This window comes from Python bivittatus, unplaced genomic scaffold (assembly GCF_059951505.1).
Source record: "Python bivittatus isolate LINGU-HERP-01145 unplaced genomic scaffold, Pbiv_v1 ctg000610_np1212, whole genome shotgun sequence".
NCBI lineage: Eukaryota > Metazoa > Chordata > Lepidosauria > Squamata > Pythonidae > Python > Python bivittatus.
The window spans coordinates 26,415,114-26,436,977 of NW_028277088.1; the positions used below are offsets into that span (position 1 = coordinate 26,415,114).

The following is a 21,864-nucleotide window of genomic DNA, read 5'->3' on the forward strand; positions in this document are numbered from 1 at the left end:
TAGCAGGGCTACTCAAAAATTTGATTTTGGCTCCTAAAAATGCTTCATTTTACAGTATGTGGAAAGGTTTTTTTTAATACAATTTTACTGAAAGTTTTAAAGATGAGTAAAAATTAATACAAACTAAAATAGAATAAGGAAGCGAAAAAGGAAGAAATAAAAGAAAAAGCTAAGGTGCAAAAAGAAAGAAAAAGAAAGAAAAAGGGTAGAAGAAAAATAGAAAAGAAAGAAAAAAGGTATAAAGAAGTGACTTCCAATCTTCTTTACAGCAGTTATAAGTACAGTTGTAAATTTACTTCTTTTTCTAAAGTTACATAATGACTCTCTTCTATCATCTATCCTATCTAATCATCAAAACCATAGATCATAAGTTCGTTTTTTTCTGTTTTATGCAAAAAGTCCGTAAGGGGTTGCCAGAAATAAACTTAGATAATGTCCTTAATCAAACAGGTCAATTTGGCCATCTCAGCAGGTTCTATCATCTTCACCAATCATTCTTCCATTGTAGGTATTGCCAGATCTTTCCATCTTTGTGCATACAATAATATCTCTGCAGTTATATATAAAAAGTCCGATGACTTTTTTTCCAACTGTTTATCCATCAGTTCGAAGAAGAAAAGTTCTGGTTTCAGTTGTAGTTCAACGTTTAAAATCCTCTGAATCAGCGTATGCATTTGAACCCAAAATCATCTAGCTTTTTTGCACATCTACCAAGCATGATAAAATGACCTTTCTTGTTGTTCACACTTCCAACATAGATTTGAAGTACCTTTATACATTCTAGAAAAATTTTCTGGTGTCATATACCAATGGTGCATCATTTTATAAAAGTTCTCTTTAAGATTATAAAATAGTGTAAATTTCAATCCTTTCAACCACATATTTTCCCATTGTTCCATCTGTATAATCAAAATGTTTAGCCTACTGTTATACATGCTTTCACTTGTTATTCTTCTGTTTTAAATTTCAATAGAAGTTTATACATTTTAGCAATCACATGTTCATCATTTGTATACAATTCCATTTCACAGTCAACCTTCAAATATTCAATGCCATAAATTCTTTTGTCTACTTTGAATGTAAATAGGAAAACTATTTGTCTGACAAATGTAAATAGGAAAACTATTGACAACTATGTCCCTCTGCCATCAGTCTTTCTCTTGATTTTATTTCGTATTTCCCTTGACCTTGACAGAATTCTAGTATCTCATGGTCTGTTAACCATTTGTGTTTGCCTGTTATTTTTCGTTTGTAAAATGCTTCTTGTGCTGAGAGCCACAAATGTGTTTTTGGGCACAACTTGGATTTCCATCTATTCCATCTTTTCAATATGGCACTTCTAACAGTGATTTTTAAAATCTATATTAACCTTGACTTTATCATACCACAAATATCCATGCCACCTAAATCTCAGGTCATGTCCTTCTAACTCTAAAAGTCTTCTATTTCCCAGCAACATCCACTCTTTCATCCAATCCAAACAGCAAGCTGCAAAATACAATTTAAAACTAGGTAAATCCAATCCTCCTCTTTCCTTTGCATCTTATAATACCATATACAGTGGGGCAAAAAAGTATTTAGTCAGCCACCAATTGTGCAAGTTCTCCCACTTAAAAAGATGAGAGAGGCCTGTAATTTTCATCATAGGTATACCTCAACTATGAGAGACAAAATGAGAAAAAAAATCCAGAAAATCACATTGTCTGATTTTTAAAGAATTTATTTGCAAATCATGGTGGAAAATAAGTATTTGGTCACCTACAAACAAGCAAGATGTCTGGCTCTCACAGACCTGTAATTACTTCTTTAAGAGGCTCCTCTGTCCTCCACTCGTTACCTGTAGTAATGGCACCTGTTTGACCTTGTTATCAGTATAAAAGACACCTGTCCACAACCTCAAACAGTCACACTCCAAACTCCACTATGGCCAAGACCAAAGAGCTGTCGAAGGACACCAGAAACAAAATTGTAGACCTGCACCAGGCTGGGAAGACTGAATCTGCAATAGGCAAGCAGCTTGGTGTGAAGAAATCAACTGTGGGAGCAATAATTAGAAAATGGAAGACATACAAGACCACTGATAATCTCCCTTGATCTGGGGCTCCATGCAAGATCTCACCCCGTGGGGTCAAAATGATCACAAGAATGGTGAGCAGAAATCCCAGAACCACACGGGGGGACCTAGTGAATGACCTGCAGAGAGCTGGGACCAAAGTAACAAAGGCTACCATCAGTAACACACTACGCCGCCAGGGACTCAAATCCTGCAGTGCCAGATGTGTCCCCCTGCTTAAGCCAGTACATGTCCGAGCCCGTCTGAAGTTTGCTAGAGAGCATTTGGATGATCCAGAAGAGGATTGGGAGAATGTCATACGGTCAGATGAAACCAAAGTAGAACGTTTTGGTCTAAACTCAACTTGTGTTTGGAGGAGAGAGAATGCTGAGTTGCATCCAAAGAACACCATACCTACTGTGAAGCATGGGGATGGAAACTTCATGCTTTGGGGCTGTTTTTCTGCAAAGGGACCAGGATGACTGATCTGTGTAAAGGAAAGAATGAATGGGGCCATGTATTGTGAGATTTTGAGTGAACACCTCCTTCCATCAGCAAGGGCATTGAAGATGAAACGTGGCTGGGTCTTTCAGCATGACAGTGATCCCAAACACACCGTCCAGGCAACAAAGGAGTGGCTTCGTAAGAAGCATTTCAAGGTCCTGGAGTGGCCTAGCCAGTCTCCAGATCTCAACCCCATGGAAAACCTTTGGAGGGAGTTGAAAGTCCGTGTTGCCTAGCGACAGCCCCAAAACATCACTGCTCTAGAGGAGATCTGCATGGAGGAATGGGCCAAAATACCAGCAACAGTGTGTGAAAACCTTGTGAAGACTTACAGAAAATGTTTGACCTCTGTCATTGCCAACAAAGGATATATAACGAAGTATTGAGATGAACTTTTGATGTTGACCAAATACTTATTTTCCACCGTGATTTCCAAATAAATTCTTTAAAAATCAGACAATGTGATTTTCTGGATTTTTTCCCCCATTTTGTCTCTCATAGTTGAGGTACACCTATGATGAAAATTACAGGCCTCTCTCATCTTTTTAAGTGGGAGAACCTGCACAATTGGTGGCTGACTAAATACTTTTTTGCCCCACTGTATTTAACTCATAGTTTTTTCCTTTGCCATACAAACTTAGATATATCATTTTGACCCTGTGTAAATGGTGCATCAGTTGTCAAAACCAGTATTGTCTTAAATAAAAACATCATTCTAAGCAAAACATTCATTTTTATCACAGAAATTCTCCCCAAAAATGACAGTTGTAATTTCAGTATATGGAAGGGTTGTAATCCCATACTTCTCATGGGGATTCTGTTTAGCCATCAGTAAATTTTAGTAGCTAAATATTGAAATTATAAAAGCATTAGTATATTTCTGTTTATTGGATCATTGTAAATATAAACTAAATAGGAAATTCTCATGGCTTAAACTATCACAGATCGTGTCGAATGCTGCAGGGCTTCTACAGTTTATTTTCAATTGCTATGAGGCCCTTGGAGCTAATGGGGCAGAGGTCATCATATATTCACTTTGAAGAAGCAAGGTCCAGGCTTCCATCTAGGACCAATTCCATCCCTCCCCCAGGAGTTTTCAAAGCAGAAGGTTTTCAAAAGGGAATGATAGCCAATAGCATTGTAAAGTGGTGGTGATGGTAAGAAATGTGAGATACAATAAGTAGAAAAGAAGGAAATAGATAACAGAGTTCAGACCGCAATGGAATCCTTCCACCATGAACATCAGCAAGTTTTACTCCAAATAATGACTATTTGATTGCAATCAGCACACCATCTTTAGGAAAACAGAAGGGCCAAGCTATGGATGCAATAATTGCAGAAGATAATTGATGAGAAAGATTCCCAACAGGATTCCTCAGTTTATTAGAAACTAGTAGGCCACTTCCGCATGAAATCAAACCAAATGCTTTCAAAAATAATGATGAAATAATAACAGAATATGATTGGAAGTATTGTATAAACATAAAGAAGTTTTTAAAATAATTTTTAATTCAGTAAAACAACACCATAAAAAACAAAAAGAGAAAGGAATGCAGTACCTACATGTAAACACATATATATTATAATCCCTAACTCATTTATATTGTTTTTTATCTTTGTTGTTGTTATTATTAATTTTGCTCTAGCATTAGCTTTACACTAAAGTGAAAGTTGAATTGAAAATTCTAAAGATGAGATGTTATATAGTGATTTAAAAAATAAATAATACAGACAGGAAAAAAGTTGTGTCTGTAGGAAAAAGGATGCAAGTGGCCTTCCTTCCTTCCTTCCTTTTTTCCCCCCTCATTTCTTTTCTTTTTTTTCCCCCTGATTGTTATGTGCTGCTTAATTTTTTTTATACTGTGCTTTAAATTTCTGCAAGTATTGTTCATTTCTGTTTAAATGGTTTTATTTTTTTAAACAATTTCTCTTTTTCTTCAAAAACCATATTCTAAGTGTCTTAACTTGCCTTCCTGTGTGCAAGGGTGCCATTCCTGCTTGAATTTGGTTAGACTTCTACCATGAATATATATAGTCAGTTTTTCCATTGCTGCATATTTTCCAATTTTGGTCTTCCAGTCTTGTATTGTTGGCAAGCTTTCTCTTTTACAGTCTTGTGCCAGATTGATTCTTGCTGCTGTCAGCATATATCTTAAGAAGCTGTGATGCTTTTCATTTGTCCTGTCTGGGATCGTACCTGACAAAAATATTTGTGGATTATACCATATTTATGAAGTCCATTGATTAAGCCCATTCCTCCTATAGCTCATATTCTACTGTTAGGAAATTTGGCCATAATAGATAGCTTGCTGTATAATATAGTCTAAGATTGGGAAAAGCTAGTCCATCTCTCTTTTGAGTCTTGCCAAATTTTTTAATATTACTCTTTTTTTTTTTCCTGCCTGATACGATCTTTTAACTGTTCTTTGCCAGTCCTGCAAATTTTTTTCTGAGATTTGAATTGGTGCCATTTGAAACAGGAAGTTTATCTTTGTTAAGATATTCAATTTTATAGTTGCACTAAGTCCTAGCCAGGAAAGTTTTAAGCTTTTCAACCTTTCGAGGTCTTGTTTTATTTCTTTCCATAATATGTTATAATTGTTTTGAAATATGTCTTCATTGCATCCTGTCAGTTGAGGTCCTAAATATTTTACTGGTTCTTCTGTTATGTCACAGCCAGTCTCATTTTTCACATTTTCTTCAGGAGTTAAATGCCTTTTTACTCTCTTTGTTTTGTTTTTGTTAATTTTGTATCTGGAAAAGCTGCCAAATTATTTGATTACTTTAATCTACTATTACACAGAGCTTTGTGATTGCAGAATTATTAGTGCTACATTGTCTGCATAACATTTCATCTTATGTTTCTCTCCTTGAATTTTGATCTAGTTATCTGTTTATCTTTTTGGTTCTTGTTGGCCAAAACTTTCAAAGCAAAGACAAATAATAAAGGGGAAAGTCGCCTTACCTTGGGCCTTTGCCAAAGGAGAAGCTTATAGAGAGTGCTCCATTCACTGTAATTTTTGATGTTTGCCATTGTTATATGTTTTTTACCCAGGTTTTAAATTCTTCGACAGGATTCATATTTATTTAAGACCTCTGTTAAAAAAAAAAAGTCTATCCAAACTGTTTTCCACATCTAGGAATATAATTGCTGCTTTCTTTTTCTTAATGTTAATGAATTCTTAGTGCATTTAAGTCAGCCTCACAGGTAAACCAGATAGGAATTACAACCAGATGAGCTAATTCTACTTTATTGTAAAGCTACATTAACAGAATCTTGCAAGGCTGAAAGTATAATTCTCCCCTCATTTCCTTTACAGCCCGAGAAACTAGGGAAGGTCACTTCTGAGCCTCTTGCCTCACACACTATCCAGTTGCAGGCTATGCTGTCTCTTATCTGACCATTGCCTTGGCAGCTTCTCTTTGCCCAGTCTGCCAAGGTCTTTCCCATAAGTGCTGTAAGACTTGTCAGTTCAAAGGTTCCTAATAGCTGAAAAGCAGTTAATAAGCAATATCCAAAAGTGATTAGAAAAGGTAGTATGCAAATCCAGTGTCCTTTTAAAGGCGCTGACCATGGTTTGAGCATGATGGTTATCTCCCAGAGCCCAAAACCTGCCAGAGACCACTATTTTGTGGCCTTCTTGCGAAAAGCAACTGTCTGGAGCACTTGTGGGCAATCTCAAGTCCTCTCCTTGTCCAGAGAGGAATTACAAAGAGCCGGTCTACTCATTGGCTCTTCATTCCACCACAGTTGTCAGCTCCACTTTTTGCAGAGCTGTCTTCAGTTCGCCATTTCTTCCCTGGAAGTCCCAGATGTTGATTCTTAAATAAAAGTTTTCAGATTTCCTTTATCAATTATATGCTTGGAGTATAGTTCTTAAAAAATTACAAATTCTTCTGTCATCTCCAATCTTATATGTAGCAGTTTGTTCCCTTTTTCTATCACTGTTCTTTCTATCCCTTTTTCTATCACTTTCTTTCTCTTTTCTAATTTGTTATGCCAGATGTTTCCCTGGTTTGTTTGTGTTTTCAAAAAAACATTATTTAATGTATTTTATCTTTTTTTTGCAGTTCTACCATTTCCCATAAATCTAATTGTTGTTTAACTTTATTTAGTTATTTCGATACTTGTCATAATTGGATTAGTTTTTAAACATATAGAGTTTGATAGTCATGGGAAGAACTTCTGAGAGTGAAGTACTACTTTTAAAACAGATTAAGTTCCTTCAAAACTTCATTTTCCTTCAAACTGAAGATGACAGTTTCCTATAATCAAGCAGTTACAATGGCGGTGGATGAAATCGAGGAGAACCATTAAATAATATTGCATTAAATATGCAAGAGCCAGTATTCAGTCATGGATAATTATATTTTTGAATGTCCAGAGTCACTTGAAAATTTAAAAAGACAAGTTTGCCAAATTGTAGAGTTCAGAAAGTACTAATATAGGACATTTTCATCTGAAAACTGGTTAAGAAAAAGATTTCTTTTTTTAAAAAAACATCCTGTTATATTAATATAATACGCATGAGTACTTCTGTGCAGGTGCAACACCATAGTTTATATTCAGCATCACATATCTCCTTGTGAGTACAGTCATTGCTCCAGAACTGAATTTCCTTAGGGATTCAGAGCTGTCAACTGGAGCTTGGTTTTAGTCTTAGAATGCTGCAGGCAGCTCCTCCTTGGCTGAGTATTTTGCTTGTCTATAGTTGCTGAATTCTTTACCTTGGTATATAGCCCATCTCTGGATCATGTTCTTATGACTTAACTATGCTGTACTCTCATGTGATATTGTTACTTTTATATGACTTATCAAATTGCCCTTGACTCTGCACCTGATTTTCAACTGTGTCCTTACTTAACTTGTTGATGTTGTGAATGGTTACTTGCTGATATGGCTGTGATTAGAATACTCATCACCAAGTGGCATGCCACCTAGATCAGATTTGATATGCCATTGATTAGGAAATGGGTTAAATTTAAAAATTAGAAAATAGCCTAGAAAGAGACTAGAAGCTGGTGAAGTTTATAGAACAGCCAAAGCATTTTGTACTATCTGAAGTTGTTGGGCATTCCCAGAAGTAGTCTATAGGGTCTTCCTCTCTCTAAGATCAATATACAAATCACAGTTATACAATATCCTTCTGACCAAAGTTGCCATATGATAATGCATGTATAGCAAGATCAATAGACATACAAAATAGAAACATTTTCTTCTTGCTTGGATCACATCTTGGCTTGTTTGTACATCCAGCTAATCACTGCTTTCAGACACTAATTCAAAATCTCTGTGACCTACTTTGGCAGCTGTTGAGAGTTGGACATCATCAATATGTTATGGCACTATGATCAAATCTTCTCAAGCAACTTCATATAAAGGGCATAGGAACAGACTAGAACTGTGCAGGAAACCATAAGCCATTGAGCATCATACACCTGTAGATCTATCCTGTAGAAGAAATAAGTTACCTAAGGCAGTATTTACATTATTTATTTATTAGCTAGATATATATCCTCTTTTATTCTAGGATCTCAAGACATATGTATCACTTTCTGCTCTACTTCTTCACAGCAGTAATCCTATGTGGTAGGTTGGGTTGAGAGAGAGTAAGTGGCCCAAAGTCAGCCAGTGAGTTTCCATAGCTAAAGAGGACTTTGAACCTGGATCTCCCTATTCCTAGTTTAATACCTTAAGTAGTACATAGCATCGTCATGAAAGCAGTCCAGATACAATAGACAAAGATATCGGAAGAGGTCTAGCTGGCCAATTAAATTCTCTTAGTTTCTGGAGTAAGGTTTCTATTGAGGTATTAAGAATATCATGTTTCAAAAACTAGGTCAACTGTGTTGTATATCACTTGAAATTTCCAGTGGTAACTAAGAACTATAAGGCCTTCTTAGATAACATCCATTATAACCTTCCTTTTTCCAGGAGCTCAAACACTTGACTCAAACTAATCCACTAAGTTTCTGTGGCTGAGTGCATTAATTGCTGATCCAAAACCCTAAGCACTGCAACATAGTGATTCTCCTTATAAACTTTGTGGATAGGTTGTATATACCGTAAAAGTTTAATTATCCTAACACATTGTCTAAAGTTAGTGTATTTTTCACAATTTGTTAAGGAGCTTGCACCAAAATTTGTACCATCCTCTTCTTAATTATCAAAGAACTTTGTTTTTATTTTATTTTCATTTTTATTATTTATGATTTTTTTTATTTTGTTTCACAAATGGGCCAGAGAACCTTAATATTATTCCAGTGTGGTTGTTTATGATGGGAATTTCTTAATAGTCATTTATTCACAAGAACTCACTTTTTGATAACTGATCGTATTCTGCTGCGTGTGATTTGAAATATTTGCAGTAAAGGCCTGAGATATAGAACAGGTGTTCACACACCATCCATCACTAGGTGCTACTTTTATCTTCTCTGATTCCGAAAATTAACTAATGAAACAAACTTCAATATACTGTATATAGAATTTGATTAAAATACTTTCTAATTAAGATGGTAAAATAGGAATGGAAGACAAAAAATACACTTGGAAAGAATGCAGTCTGGGTATAGCAAAGCAGCTAAATCAAAATGTTTTTTAAAAATCTAATAAAAAAGCTGTAACAAAAATAGTGACATGATTGCTGGTCCCCACATACAACATATAACAATTTGGAGGAAAAGCCGTAGACTACCAAAGGACAACTCTCATGTGAGAGCTGTCATAAATTGATTTCAGCAATTCTAAAGAATGAGAATAATGTCATTTTCATGACTCAGTTAGATAGAATAAAGGAAAGAGAGCCTGGTACTTGTCAGAGTAAATTTCTGTCATTCCCATTGCTACATCTTACTGATGAGACTGTCAGAAAAGGCCGGCCATCTTCTTTCATGAGAAACTAGCTTTGGATTAACCAGTGAACCTAAAATGTTAGAATTCACATATTCAAGTGTTGATACCAGTCAAAGGCTATGAAGGAAAGAATCAAGCCCCATTCTTTAGTCCAGTAACCAAGTTAACTGTCAGAGAAACTTGCAAAAAAATTCTTAATCTGACAAAGAAGAAAAATGTTAATAACAGTTGAAATATTCTGATCTATCAAGTTATCTGAGCAAGATGTAGAATATAGCTCTGAAAGACAAATAAGTGCTCAAACTATATTCAGAGGAAAGATAATGCCTAAAGCAAATTCTGGCATGGGAGTCTTTTAGCTAAGATGTAAAACTAAATATAAAGACAGCTAAAAAGTACAGAAGTATGTACAAATAAATAAATAAATAACATAGGAAAGCCAATATGAGTTAAAAAGTCTGTTTAAAACATTGTAACAGCAAATTGTGTATAGGAAGAAATTTTTTTGATCTTGTGTATCAGTATTCTATTGGTATTATCTTCCTGTTGCGTGCAAATAAAGTTGTTTAATCATTGCAAGATTAAAGAGACTGTAAAGAGTTTTAATTTTTAAAAAATACATGTTAATCTGTAAAATATATTTCAAATATATGGACAAATAAAAAAGGAATATAATATGTATTGTAATCTTTTTGTTGTTGATGAGAGTTTGTTTTAAAGTTATGGGTTCAATGTACCTCTCCTACTTGTATAATTCTGAGAAGGGCCACAGCTGACTATTTTAACATATGAGCAGATTATATCCATTGCACATTTGAGTTCAGAGCCACATACAGGTAGTTCTCAATGTATGACCGCAATTGGGACCAGAAACTTGGTCTCTAAGCGATGCAGTCATTAGGTGAGTTGTGCCCAATTTTATGACCTTTTTGCCATGGTCATTAAGTGAATCAGGCAGTTGTTAAGAATTTTGATCACATGACCACAGGGATGCTGCAACGGTCATAAGTGCAAGGACCGGTCATAAGTCACTTTTTCAGTCCTGTTGTAACTTTGAACAGTCATTAAACAAATGGTCATGAGGTGAGGACTACTTGTAGTCAAATCACTGGTTACTTGTTTATGAATTAGGCCACATGCACATTCATAGATATAATATGTCTTATTTAGACTCTGGCAGCAACATGTGTAGTAACCTAACTCATCTTCAGAGAGAATCCCTTTTTTTACTTAATAAAATGCAGTCATTTGCTAGCAGGACCCTAGTTTGAGTAGAAATGAACACACGCCACCACCTATAGAGGATAAATAGAAAATTAACACATCACTATTGATTCTTAAATTTAAAAGATGCAAGGGAATGGTAACTCTTTGCACGTAGAATCAGGGAGAGACAGTAGAACAATGGAACTCAAATTTCATTGTGTCTAGGAGAAATGTGACATTGATCAATAATTCTTTCATTTAACATATGACTTGGCATAAATGCTCTTGTCAGATTACCTATAATTGTCGATGTCCATGCCATGATTGTTTCATTGTGATTAGATGTGCGAAGATTATTTATTGGAATCAGTTTATCAATCACATAATCCTTACTTGGTTTAGTTTTATTCTTCGTTTCTGATACCACTTGTTTGCACTTAGAATTAAAACCTCCATGTTTTCTTTAAATATAACATCCACACTCCAACTTGCTTCCTAATTGTGTCTGAGGCTGGCTAGTCAAAAGTAAAATGTGTAAATGCCTCTTATTTTCTCTTCTGAACATCTTAGCCCTAAAACACCAGATACAACCATCCTTATGAGTGCACAATTAAAGTCTTTGTTTGTTTGTTTGAAATAATTTAATCTTCAAGTTTTTTTCCAAATATTTTCTTGCAGTTATTGAGTTAGATTTAAATATGAACATCAGTGGAATTCAGCTGAATTAGACTTATGCATTTTCTGACATATAAAAGAAGCAAGAATTAGTTATTCAAAAGCCGTACATAGCCTGCTAAATGTTTTAAAGCAGCTGCTTCAAAGTAATGGAGCTTAATAGTTGTTTCGTAATCCTGGCCTTAGATAGTAGTTTAGTCCTAGCTATTATAGTTACTTTTGATTATCATCATGAAATGTAATTAAGAGTTTTGAGTATGAAAGGCATGTTCTCTTTGTATAATCATGCCTGTTTTAATTTAATGCTTTTATATAGTCAAAATTTGCAGTTCTATATTTCATATGCCTAGTTGGTGGTCTCTTTTTGTAAGCTGACAGAGGAAAAATAGATGTAAAAATACTTTACAGCTAATTTACCTATTTATACTGAACAATATAATACTAATAAAATGTCCCTCAATCTAAAATCTGGTATGTCGGTACAACTGTTAAGAATAGTAAATGTTAATTTTTCTTTTTCTTATCACTTTACTGTGTAGATATTCTTCATGAGACACTACTCTGCCACAACTCGTCCTCGGAGGCAGTCCTGGAAACTACTGTATAAATATTATTTTAAGCTATGGATATAACTTTCAGTAGGATACAAATTAAGAGAAAGCAATGCATTATCTTTACTATGTTCCTAGCCAGATCAAAAGCCTGGGGTTTGCTTGCATTGTTTGTAAACTGTAACAGATTGGTATGTTACTTGGACTGACAAGACATTAATACACTTGATTACATTAATACGCTTGATTTTTTTTCTTTCTTTGCTCTAATCAAGCATATTTGATACAAGTGTTGCTCAAAAATAACCTGAAGAGTCCTTGGTGTTCTTTGAGCTTGGTTGTTTGCTTGCAGACATTTCATTACCCAGCTAGGTAACATCAGTGCTGGTGAGTGTGGGGTTTGCTCCTAGATATAATACCATAGGGTAGGGGTGTGGTTTTCTCCTTGGTAGTTCCTTGATTAGGGTATTATACAGGGCAAGCTACTGAATATAAACACGGAGCAAACCCACAGTCACTAACACTGATGATGTTACCAAGTTGGGTAATGAAACGTCCACAAGCAAGCAACCAAGCTCAGAGAGCACCAAGGTTTCTACAGTTCAACCCTGAGCTACACATATTCTCTTCTATTAGAAAATAACCTATAAATGCCTTGCCTAAATTATTATTTTAAATAATTTTGTCTCCTGTTGCAGTTCCTTGGCAAATAATAATATACAGTACTTGGACTTCCTGAAAATAATAGGAACTTATGGGGATTTTTAAAAAAAGCTATGTAATGATACCAAATGGGGAAAGTAATGTTTTGTCATGTGTTGGCTACTCTGTTTTCTGTGATCTTAATAAGAAAAATCTTAAGTAAAAAGTGACGAGCTATATGTAAAAGGTTTGCTTTGTGTAACATATTGAGCATAGTGACAGTTAAATACCTGTAAAACATTTCATACATTAATATTATATCAGCATTTAATCTAATATTATATCAGCATTTAATCTCATTTATGGAGTGAACACAAATAATTCACTAATGTGAAAAGGATAACTAATATCTTGGGGGATTGTCTTAGTGAGTTCAGGACAGTGATGCTTCCTTTTAACTTGATAATTCCAGTAATCATAATCATAAAAAGCAAGTTGCTCAATACTTCCAAACAAAGATGGTCATTAATATTCTGTGTTTTGTCATAAGAGTTATTTATTTTCAAATATTTTTATCTATTTAAAAGATTAAAAAAGCTATTTGTGCATTGTATTTATAATGTTGAAATCTATATGTTGCAATCTAGCAGAGATAGTGACTCATGAGGAAAGAACTCTGAAGTTTCTTCAGAATATTCATTACATATACTCTCGGTGCTAAAAATTGGTTTGGCTCTTTAGAAGTATAAAAATTGATAAAGTAACTGGTTATGTTATGTGTACTTCGTCAGATCACAACCATGGTATTCGGAATTCTTAATACATGATGTGGTAGTATCCCAGGGCATTTTACAATATCTTGTTAAAGATATTTGATAACCAGAATATGAAAATGGGAAAATGGAATACTATCAGGATGTATAAAACTATAGAATATGATATGTCTGGAAAATGTATATTATCTGGATATGTTTAATAAAATAACTTGATTTCATCAATTACACCATTTGAAACAAGCAAAATTTTTCATGACAGTGGTTTTTAAGATTGGTTAAGATTTTAAATATGATCATTTGGATCTGCTGGAAGGGGAAGAGATGCAGATTTGACATTATTAATTATTTAGTATTAAATAATATGTGCTATTTACATGTTCACGTTTTTGTTTAAAAAGTTTAAAATGTTCCTTCCCCTCAAAAGAAACAGAGCTAATATATTGCTGCTCAAAATGTTATTTTTTACCTGTAGAACTTAAGAGAAATATATATTAATAAATGACCTTCTTAGAAATAATAATTTAATATTATATTTTAAAGAACATATTTATTACTAAAGATCAGACACAGTTTGCTTGTATGCTTTGGTTCAACATTGCTTCACCAGTAACAGTGAGCAAACGGAATTCCATAAACAGGCTTTAAATATTTCATTGCACATTGCTTTTTTGGAAGACATATTATACTTAAAAAAAAAATAATATGTAGGAAGTACAGCGCTGCTCTATTAAATAGGATGGGAAAAGCTTTGTGGAGGATGGGACAAAGACTGCACTGGATGGGACAAAGATACAAATTAGATGAATTGAATTGAATATGATTGCCTATATAATGGCTTGTTACTTATTGTCCTTGTGGAATTTCTGATTTGAGCAGGAGTGAGATAAATAGAGTTATGTAGAAAATAGATTTTTTATTATGTAGTTGATATCTTTGCCTTCTCTGTTAGTGGTAGAACATATTTTTAGTATTTTCCTTTGTGTAGCAGTAGAGTATTTGTATTTATATTTTCCTGCTTGAGAAATGTTATTTACTCTTCTCTGGATAAATATTTCTAGAAAAAAGTAAACCCCTTTGTATGTTGGTGTGGTAAAACTGAAAGCTAAGTAGACACAAAGTTGGAAATCTTCAATGAATTCATATAAAGTACATCTCAGGGAAACTATTTAATCCAATTGAATTCAATGTAACTTATGTACTTATAACTGTTTTTCCAGCCTGGTACTTTTTCAGCCCAGATGGGGAATCCAACAATTAAAGCATTTAAATAAGGAAGAATTTGGACTAAATAATATCAATTAATTAACATATATATAGTGTAGATAGACGGATGATAAATTTGATAAGCTTAACATAATAAATAAGCAACACATGTATGGACTAAATCAGAAGCAAACGTATCTTGGTAACATTGCGATAATATAAATGTTTTGTGAAATATTGCTTCAAGACTTCCTTATATTGTCGAGATTAGAAAAGATATTTAAATATACAATCAATATTTTTTATTTTATAGAGTTGGATCTAAAATATCAACCAATATAGTGTTTATTTTCAAGCCTTGTACTTCAAATTAGAATATTCCAGCTCTTTGAGGAAATATGTAGGTATTTGTTCTGTATTGATGACAAAATAGTTCTGCTTCACAACCAAAATTATATCAGAATTTCTAAAATGCTAATTACAGTCATAAGAGATGTTTCTCTTGAAATAAGTAGAGGCCCTAACTTTCTTGGAGTAGTATGTATAAAAATTCTATTTTTCCCCATTCTCTTTAATTACATTTAAGAGATAAAGTTTGGGAAATAATACCTAATGAGAAATGATTTATTTCTGGATTTCAGAGGGCATGTAATAGTACTTGGATTCAGTTTTCAGTCTTTTATGTTTCTTTGTCTAATTTTGGTCCTCTTTCAAAATGACAAAGAATATAATGCATCCCATTAGAAGATAATCAGTCTGCAACTAGGTCATAAAAAAATAAATCCCAAAGAAACACACAATCCAGAATTCCTGTGAATCTTGGTTCTCTTAGACTGTAGTTGAACTTATACAATCCTGCCTGCATTTTATTTATTAATAAAAGAAGACGGTTTTAATAAGGAGGACGAGCGTTGAAAACTTTGTTTGCTTTTGTGTTTTATTTTTAAATGCAGTTCTTCTGCTGTATAGATATATGTATGTATTTGATCAACACATTTTTGGTTCAGTATCTTTGTTACCCTTCCATACACAATATATTACTTTTCTGCTTATTTGAGCAGTAAATGCAGGCAAGTGAACATCAAATTTAAATGGGTACTGTTGGAAGTTGGGACAAACCTTTCACTGTAATATATGAAGTAAAAAACACTAAATGTAAAGATTAAAAATAAATGTGCAATTCATATTGGTAAAGAGTTCTAGGTGAACATTTTTTTCAGCCAAAAATGCTTTTGTTTATGCTATCTTACCCTGGAAGAAATACATTTTTAATTATTTAGAAGCTTTGAATTTTGCATAAAACTATAGTGACTTACAGATATACAAATTATAGGCACAGTTTTCTTCATTTAGACAAGCCTAAGTCTTCCATGCCCCTAAGAATTCCATGCCCCTAGACTTCAGCAGGCCTGCTGATAAGACTCTTTCCTGAGCAGGTAGGCAAAATGTAATGAAATTGGATGTGCATGTTAAGTTCTGTAAATAGAATGGCCTGACCTCTAGCTATTATCTCATTTATCTTTTTTAAATTTTAAAATCAGGATGTACAATATTGACTAGGGCATAATATCATCATAATGATTAATTATGAACAGGAAAAGCCCAGAGTTATATTGGGCTTGTACACAGCAGGCCAAACTGCCAAAAAATTTCCAAGGACATGAGCAGATGGAGCTCACTTTATTAAAGAAACAGATGGATGGAAGCCTCTAATCAACTTTTCTTGCTGTGCCAAGAGATTTAACCTCAGTTCTGAATTTTTATTTTTGAAAAATTTTCTCTTAGCTACTTTTAAATATATATATATATATTATATGTATATATGTATATATTATTGAATCTCTTGATTTGACTGTGACTAATAGCACTTACTACATTTAACTGTGGAAGCAATTGGCCTGGCATAGAAGACAGAAGTGTGTTAATTTGTTTTTATAATGTCATGGGCTATTCTAGTTTAATAGTCATTCAGAAAGTTGTTTTGTTTTAACATTGAAATTTGTCATCTTAAATATAGATGAATTTCACCTTTGTTTTTAATGACAAGAAAGGAAGAGCTTAAAACTTTTAACCTATTCTTAGAAATTGCTACATCATGAGGTAGGCAAGTTGCTGAACTAGCTCCATGTTAGGAACAAAAATATATACCATATTTGAAATTAAAATGCTGGAATGTAAGTGGCTCGATTTCATCATTTGTGAGGCTGATAAAAGAGTTGGTTCTTCTCAACTGCATAAGCTAACCTGACACAGGGACTCTGTAAATGCTTTATTTGCATATTCAATACATTGACATATTCATTTTATGTATCATACTAACAACTAAAGCATTAATGGGTGGGAGGGGGGAGATAAGAGGCCATTAAAGAAATACTTCATCTGAAGTCCTGTTCCCCTTGGAATTTGACCACTATCAGTTGCAATTCTTCTTACACATCATTTTATACATTTCTCAGCAATACAACCTAAACACAAACAAATATAGTTTGTGGACCAATTCTTCTATAATAACTTCAGCCTAATACTGGTTGTTTCTTATTACATCTGAACCAGGAAATGGTCAAATTTCTTATAAGAAATTGCAATGTGTTTCTCCCTACCAATAATTTCTCCCTACCAAAATACCAAAAAGGGAAGATGTAACTCAATAGTGTTCTTGGTTCAGATGTTTTACAAACAACTGTGGTTTAACAAGGTCTGGAAGTCATACATTATGTGCAGGGGAAGGAATAGGATCATTTTATTTACAATATATTACATAGGTTTATAAGCCAAGGCAATAATAATTCTATGTGATATGATGCGCTATTATATTTAGTTTCAAAAAAAATTTTTTTTAATAACATCTGACCAAAGATGATAATGGAGGAGGAAAAAACAATCATATGATGAGCAAGGATGATTCTGTCATGCAACCTTCAACTCTATTAAAATATCTCCAAAACTGTTATATACCATATAAAAAGACATGATTATCAGAATTCTATGTGCATTCATTTTCATTCATTGAAGAGCAGCTGTTTGCACTTATTTTTCGTATGATGAGAGATGCATATTTGTTTGTTTGTTTATTCATGCTGTAAATGGAATATAAAATTGGATGGGCAGAAACATGCTTGCATGGCAGGACTTTCTCCTTGGTCTCCTTTTCCCTGAACTTCCTCTGAAATCTCTACAGATCAATTATTGGCGGGTACAAAGAGTCTATAAGGAGAGGGATAAAGCACTCCCACTCCCAGTTCCCTAAACAGGAAGAGTTCCATTAAAAAGGGGGTTCTCTTGATATCTGTTCTTTATTTCTGCAACATAGTTGAGATGTTAACAAAATTTGTTATTCTAATATTAATCCATCAGCTTTCTCTAATAAGTTAGCTATCAGTTCAGGAGTTCTGGGAGCGCTAGTGTCCATATGAAGCTCCATCCTTGGTTGGCTATATTTTCAACATATAGCAGTAGATAGTTATGTATATTTCATTATATTTTAGGATTTGTTCAGATTTCATGGTTAATTTCGGTTGATTCTCTATTTTTATCTAAATTCTATATTGAGCATAAAAGAATCATTCTGTTTCTAATGCAGGTGTGATGAATGCAGATTATGCTATCATTTTGGTTGTTTGGACCCTCCCTTGAAAAAATCTCCAAAACAAACTGGCTATGGATGGATTTGTCAAGAATGTGATTCTTCATCATCCAAAGTAAGTTAATGAGTCTTGTGAAAATGCAGATAAAGTTACAATTTAGAAAATGTTTACCAAAAGCTCATCTTGAGCTTTGAACACAACAGTAAGAGAGAAAATTCATCCTGCTGGGAAGTTTCATGATTTGTTTTTTGCAAAGCATAGCTTAACATTCGTAATTATTCAGGTAATTGTGTTGTATTCTCATCCATTTAACTGCAGAATGTTCTGTACTTCTTAAGAGTTTAATGATGAATGTCTGTGAAATGTTCTTTGAATCATACTAAATCATTTTACTGTACACGATTTGCTAAATCATTTTACTGTAACAGGCCTATATTCTGTATAGTTTGTCTTAATAATAGAGGCATTTAAAATGAGATTAAAAATATAATTGAAAATATATGATAAATACAGTTCATTATTGCTAACAGTGCTTTGTTCTTTTGATACATGTATTTACTTATAAAGATGAGACAACTCAGTCTTTGTATCATCTGCACATATGCTGAAATAAACTTGATCAACATACTATTTAAGCCATAAGGCAAAGCAAGGCTGTAATTCTCCTTTTCAAATGAAAGCATAAGTTGTGTAGTGAAGGTTATTAATCAAATTCTTCTTGGTAAAGATGTAATTTTTGACACAGGATTCTTGTAACCATCCACTGGGTTTTGAACAGGTGTATTTGTAGAAGGAGGTCAAAAAAGTCAAGATGGCATCTACAGCAAGTTAGATGGCATCCCCCCATCTAACTACAGCCACACAATTAAAGCTCCATGTTCATAAAAGAGGGGTGTGGCTTCAGCTGCACAATCCCAGTCACCATCATGAATTTTTTGACCCATTCTTTGACAGACACCCTGATTCTGGACACAGAAAAACATTTAAATGAAGCCCAGTTTCTGAGTGAACTAAAAATGTTTACAGTATTCTAGGCAATCTTTCAAACTAAAATTCCTCGAAGATAAATAACTGAAAAAGCATGATTAAGAATAATTTGTTAATGCCGTTTGCTTGCTTGTGTTAACTTAAAAACAGCAGAGCTTTGGTACATAGTAATCTTACCTCTTGTTTGTGATAATCTTAGTTAATTTACATCTGTTTTCGGCATGAGCAAATTTAATGGCATTTGAATAAGCAATTAATATTAGAAAGAAATGCTTTAAGTTCTTGTTAGTGATAGTTTGTCATAAAGCAGTGTCTCAGTTTTAAAACAATTTACTCTGTTTTGTAGTATCTTAATCCATTTTGCTGAATAATACTTAGCTTTAAGTAAAAGAATGCAGTGACTTTTGTTTTAAAATGTAGTCTTTGGGCATATTTATACATTGCAAGTGTTAATTATCTAGTAAAACAGTGCTTCTGAGTTTTACAAGTCTTTAGGCTCAGTCCAGAAAATACTGTTATCAGTTCCAAACAGTTTTTATTACCTGCATGAAACCCAGCTGTGGGGTGGGATTGTGTATACCTAGCAGTCCGTCTCATGGCTGCCGTTCCCCCCATCTAACTTTTAATTAGTGCATGATTTCTCCTTTCTATCCCACATTGCTCTGTGTGAGAGAAAAGCCAGAACCTTTCATGGTTCTGGAATTCTTAGTTGGGGCCTTAGCATTAACTTATTTACACACAGCTCACACAATCACAGACATTCAGATGGACCTTGCATAAGAAAGGTCCATTGGGAATGGAACAGGAAATCTGTCCTGATTGACAATCTTTGCTTTATGGCAGTGAATTTGCAGAGCCAATTTGTCAACACCACATTTTTCTTTCTACCACTAAATATTATTTTTTGTACACCTCAGCAGTTTCATGTATATGTTCAAACAGTGAAATAGCAGTGCCTTCTTTTTAGCTTTTAGTTTTTGCCAATACTTCTTCCACCAGTGAAATCAGAGTTGGAAAGAATCAGTCCTAAAGGCAAATTAATCATAGGATATTAATGTATAGTCACCTATTAAAATCACCAACCTAATTTAAACTATAAGATAAATTAAAGACTAACTTTTTATTGTTTGAAGAATATAGCTAAATAATATTATAACTAATTGTAATAGAAATACATATTGTTCTTTGTTATTCAGATTAACAAATATCAGAAACTACCTGCAAGTTAGTCCTTTCATAAAAGCATAAAAGTACTTGTATTTTTTTAGTGCTAGTACTAATTGTTTCATAATCTGTGTTCATAATGCAACTATTCAGTTACTGTTGCTTGTATCTTGCTGAATTAGCGTGCTCTTTCAGATGCGGCAGATGTTTTAAATGTAGTAAATACAATTAAAATAGCCAACTTTCTTTTTTCACAGTATATTAAACAACTTATACAGAGAAGCTATATAAGTATGGTTTAGTGAATCTCCTCCTTGCTCACCTCTTAAAAGACATGATATTGAAAGAGAAGGTGTATGCTACTTAAAAACCTATTAACATTACAGGTAGAACAGTGTAAGTACATCTACCAACTTGAGAAGAAAATAAGATACTGGATCTAAGTCCATTGATATCAGTTATTTGCTGCTTTACAGTCTAGTTTTTTTAATAGCTTTGTGGCATTTCATAAACTTACTTTGAAGCAGAAATCATGTTCAGAATTTAGTGGAGTCAGTCCTGGGACCAGATTTGGACTATAAGAGTAAGTGATGGAGTCTAATACTTTGGAATATGAGGTAACCCCTAAAAATATACTCATGAGTCTTTTATTCTTCCTTTTCTGTGTTAGGAGGTTGTGACTCACCTAATTTGCTGAAAAAAACCAAATTTGTTCAGTTTGCAACAAACTAAAGAGACATACAACCATTATTTGAGCATAAAGGTGTAATATCTTTTAGTTCCAGAGTCATCTGATTTTTGAGCTGGGATAGGTACAAAAGCGCATAAGCAGACCTTTGTGCTACTAATTGTGGACAAAACAGGCATTTCACCCAAGCATCCTTATGCTCAATTTTAAGCAGCCATGAAGATTGACGAACCTTTCTATGTTGTGCCAGTTATATGCATTGCTGAGGATCTCTTGACTTGTATTGCTGCTTACCTTGACTTGGATATGGTGAATCATGCTATTGACCTCTTTGTCTAATTTGAGGTAGGGTGGTTTTGAGAAATATATGGAAAAGGACTGTGGAGCTGTATGTATAAATAGTCTGCTATAAAAACAGTAGCATTATTCCTCATTGTAAGTTGATGAACATTTGTTGATTTGGGGCATAAGTGACTTGTGCCTTTTCTGTTAATAAAATTGTCTGTTTAAGGAACATCACATTCACTCTGCCGATTTCAATTAAAATATTTCCTTAGAAGGAAAAGTTAAGAAGTGGCAAACGCCTTACAAATGGTGCATAGATCAGCATCACTGTTATAGGCAGTATTAGGTATTAAAAAGCCAACATTGCTTTGGCTGAAAGATTTTCTTAATAACTTTTGACTATCTGCTTTTGAAGACTGTTATTCAAATAGGTCTTTAGGAAATATACAAGGCAAGAAAGTATGGGACTGAAGAAGATCTAACCTAAACCTTAATTGTCTTCAACATTTTAGTTTCACTAATGTAGAATAACTCAATTATAGTGGTGATGGGTGCACCATTGGAAGACCTGAAGGGCCAGGTTGGGAATAGATTATCCTGGAGAAGGTCTATCTATTTGGTCACTAAGAGTTAACAATTGTGTGATGGCACATAATAAATTTTTTAGCTTTGATGTTTCAAACTTTTGAGGTA

General features: G+C 33.8%; 1 protein-coding gene across 9 annotated transcripts in view; it reads left to right on the forward strand.

The window, feature by feature from the left end:
- PHF14 (PHD finger protein 14) overlaps positions 1 to 21,864 on the forward strand; it is a 156,650-nt gene that overhangs the window by 74,116 nt on the left and 60,670 nt on the right. For 7 of the 9 annotated variants that reach the window (XR_015797834.1, XM_088150653.1, XM_088150648.1 and 4 more), the window contains exon 17: positions 18,044 to 18,161. Coding sequence is in view for 6 of the 9 variants with exons in the window: in XM_088150653.1 (XP_088006779.1) it covers positions 18,044 to 18,161 (118 nt within the window). In the remaining 3 variants the exon portion in view is untranslated. Of the gene's footprint in view, positions 1 to 11,830; positions 13,429 to 18,043; positions 18,162 to 21,864 lie in introns of those variants that run through there. The other 2 variants (XR_015797836.1, XR_015797837.1) reach the window with 2 other exon arrangements.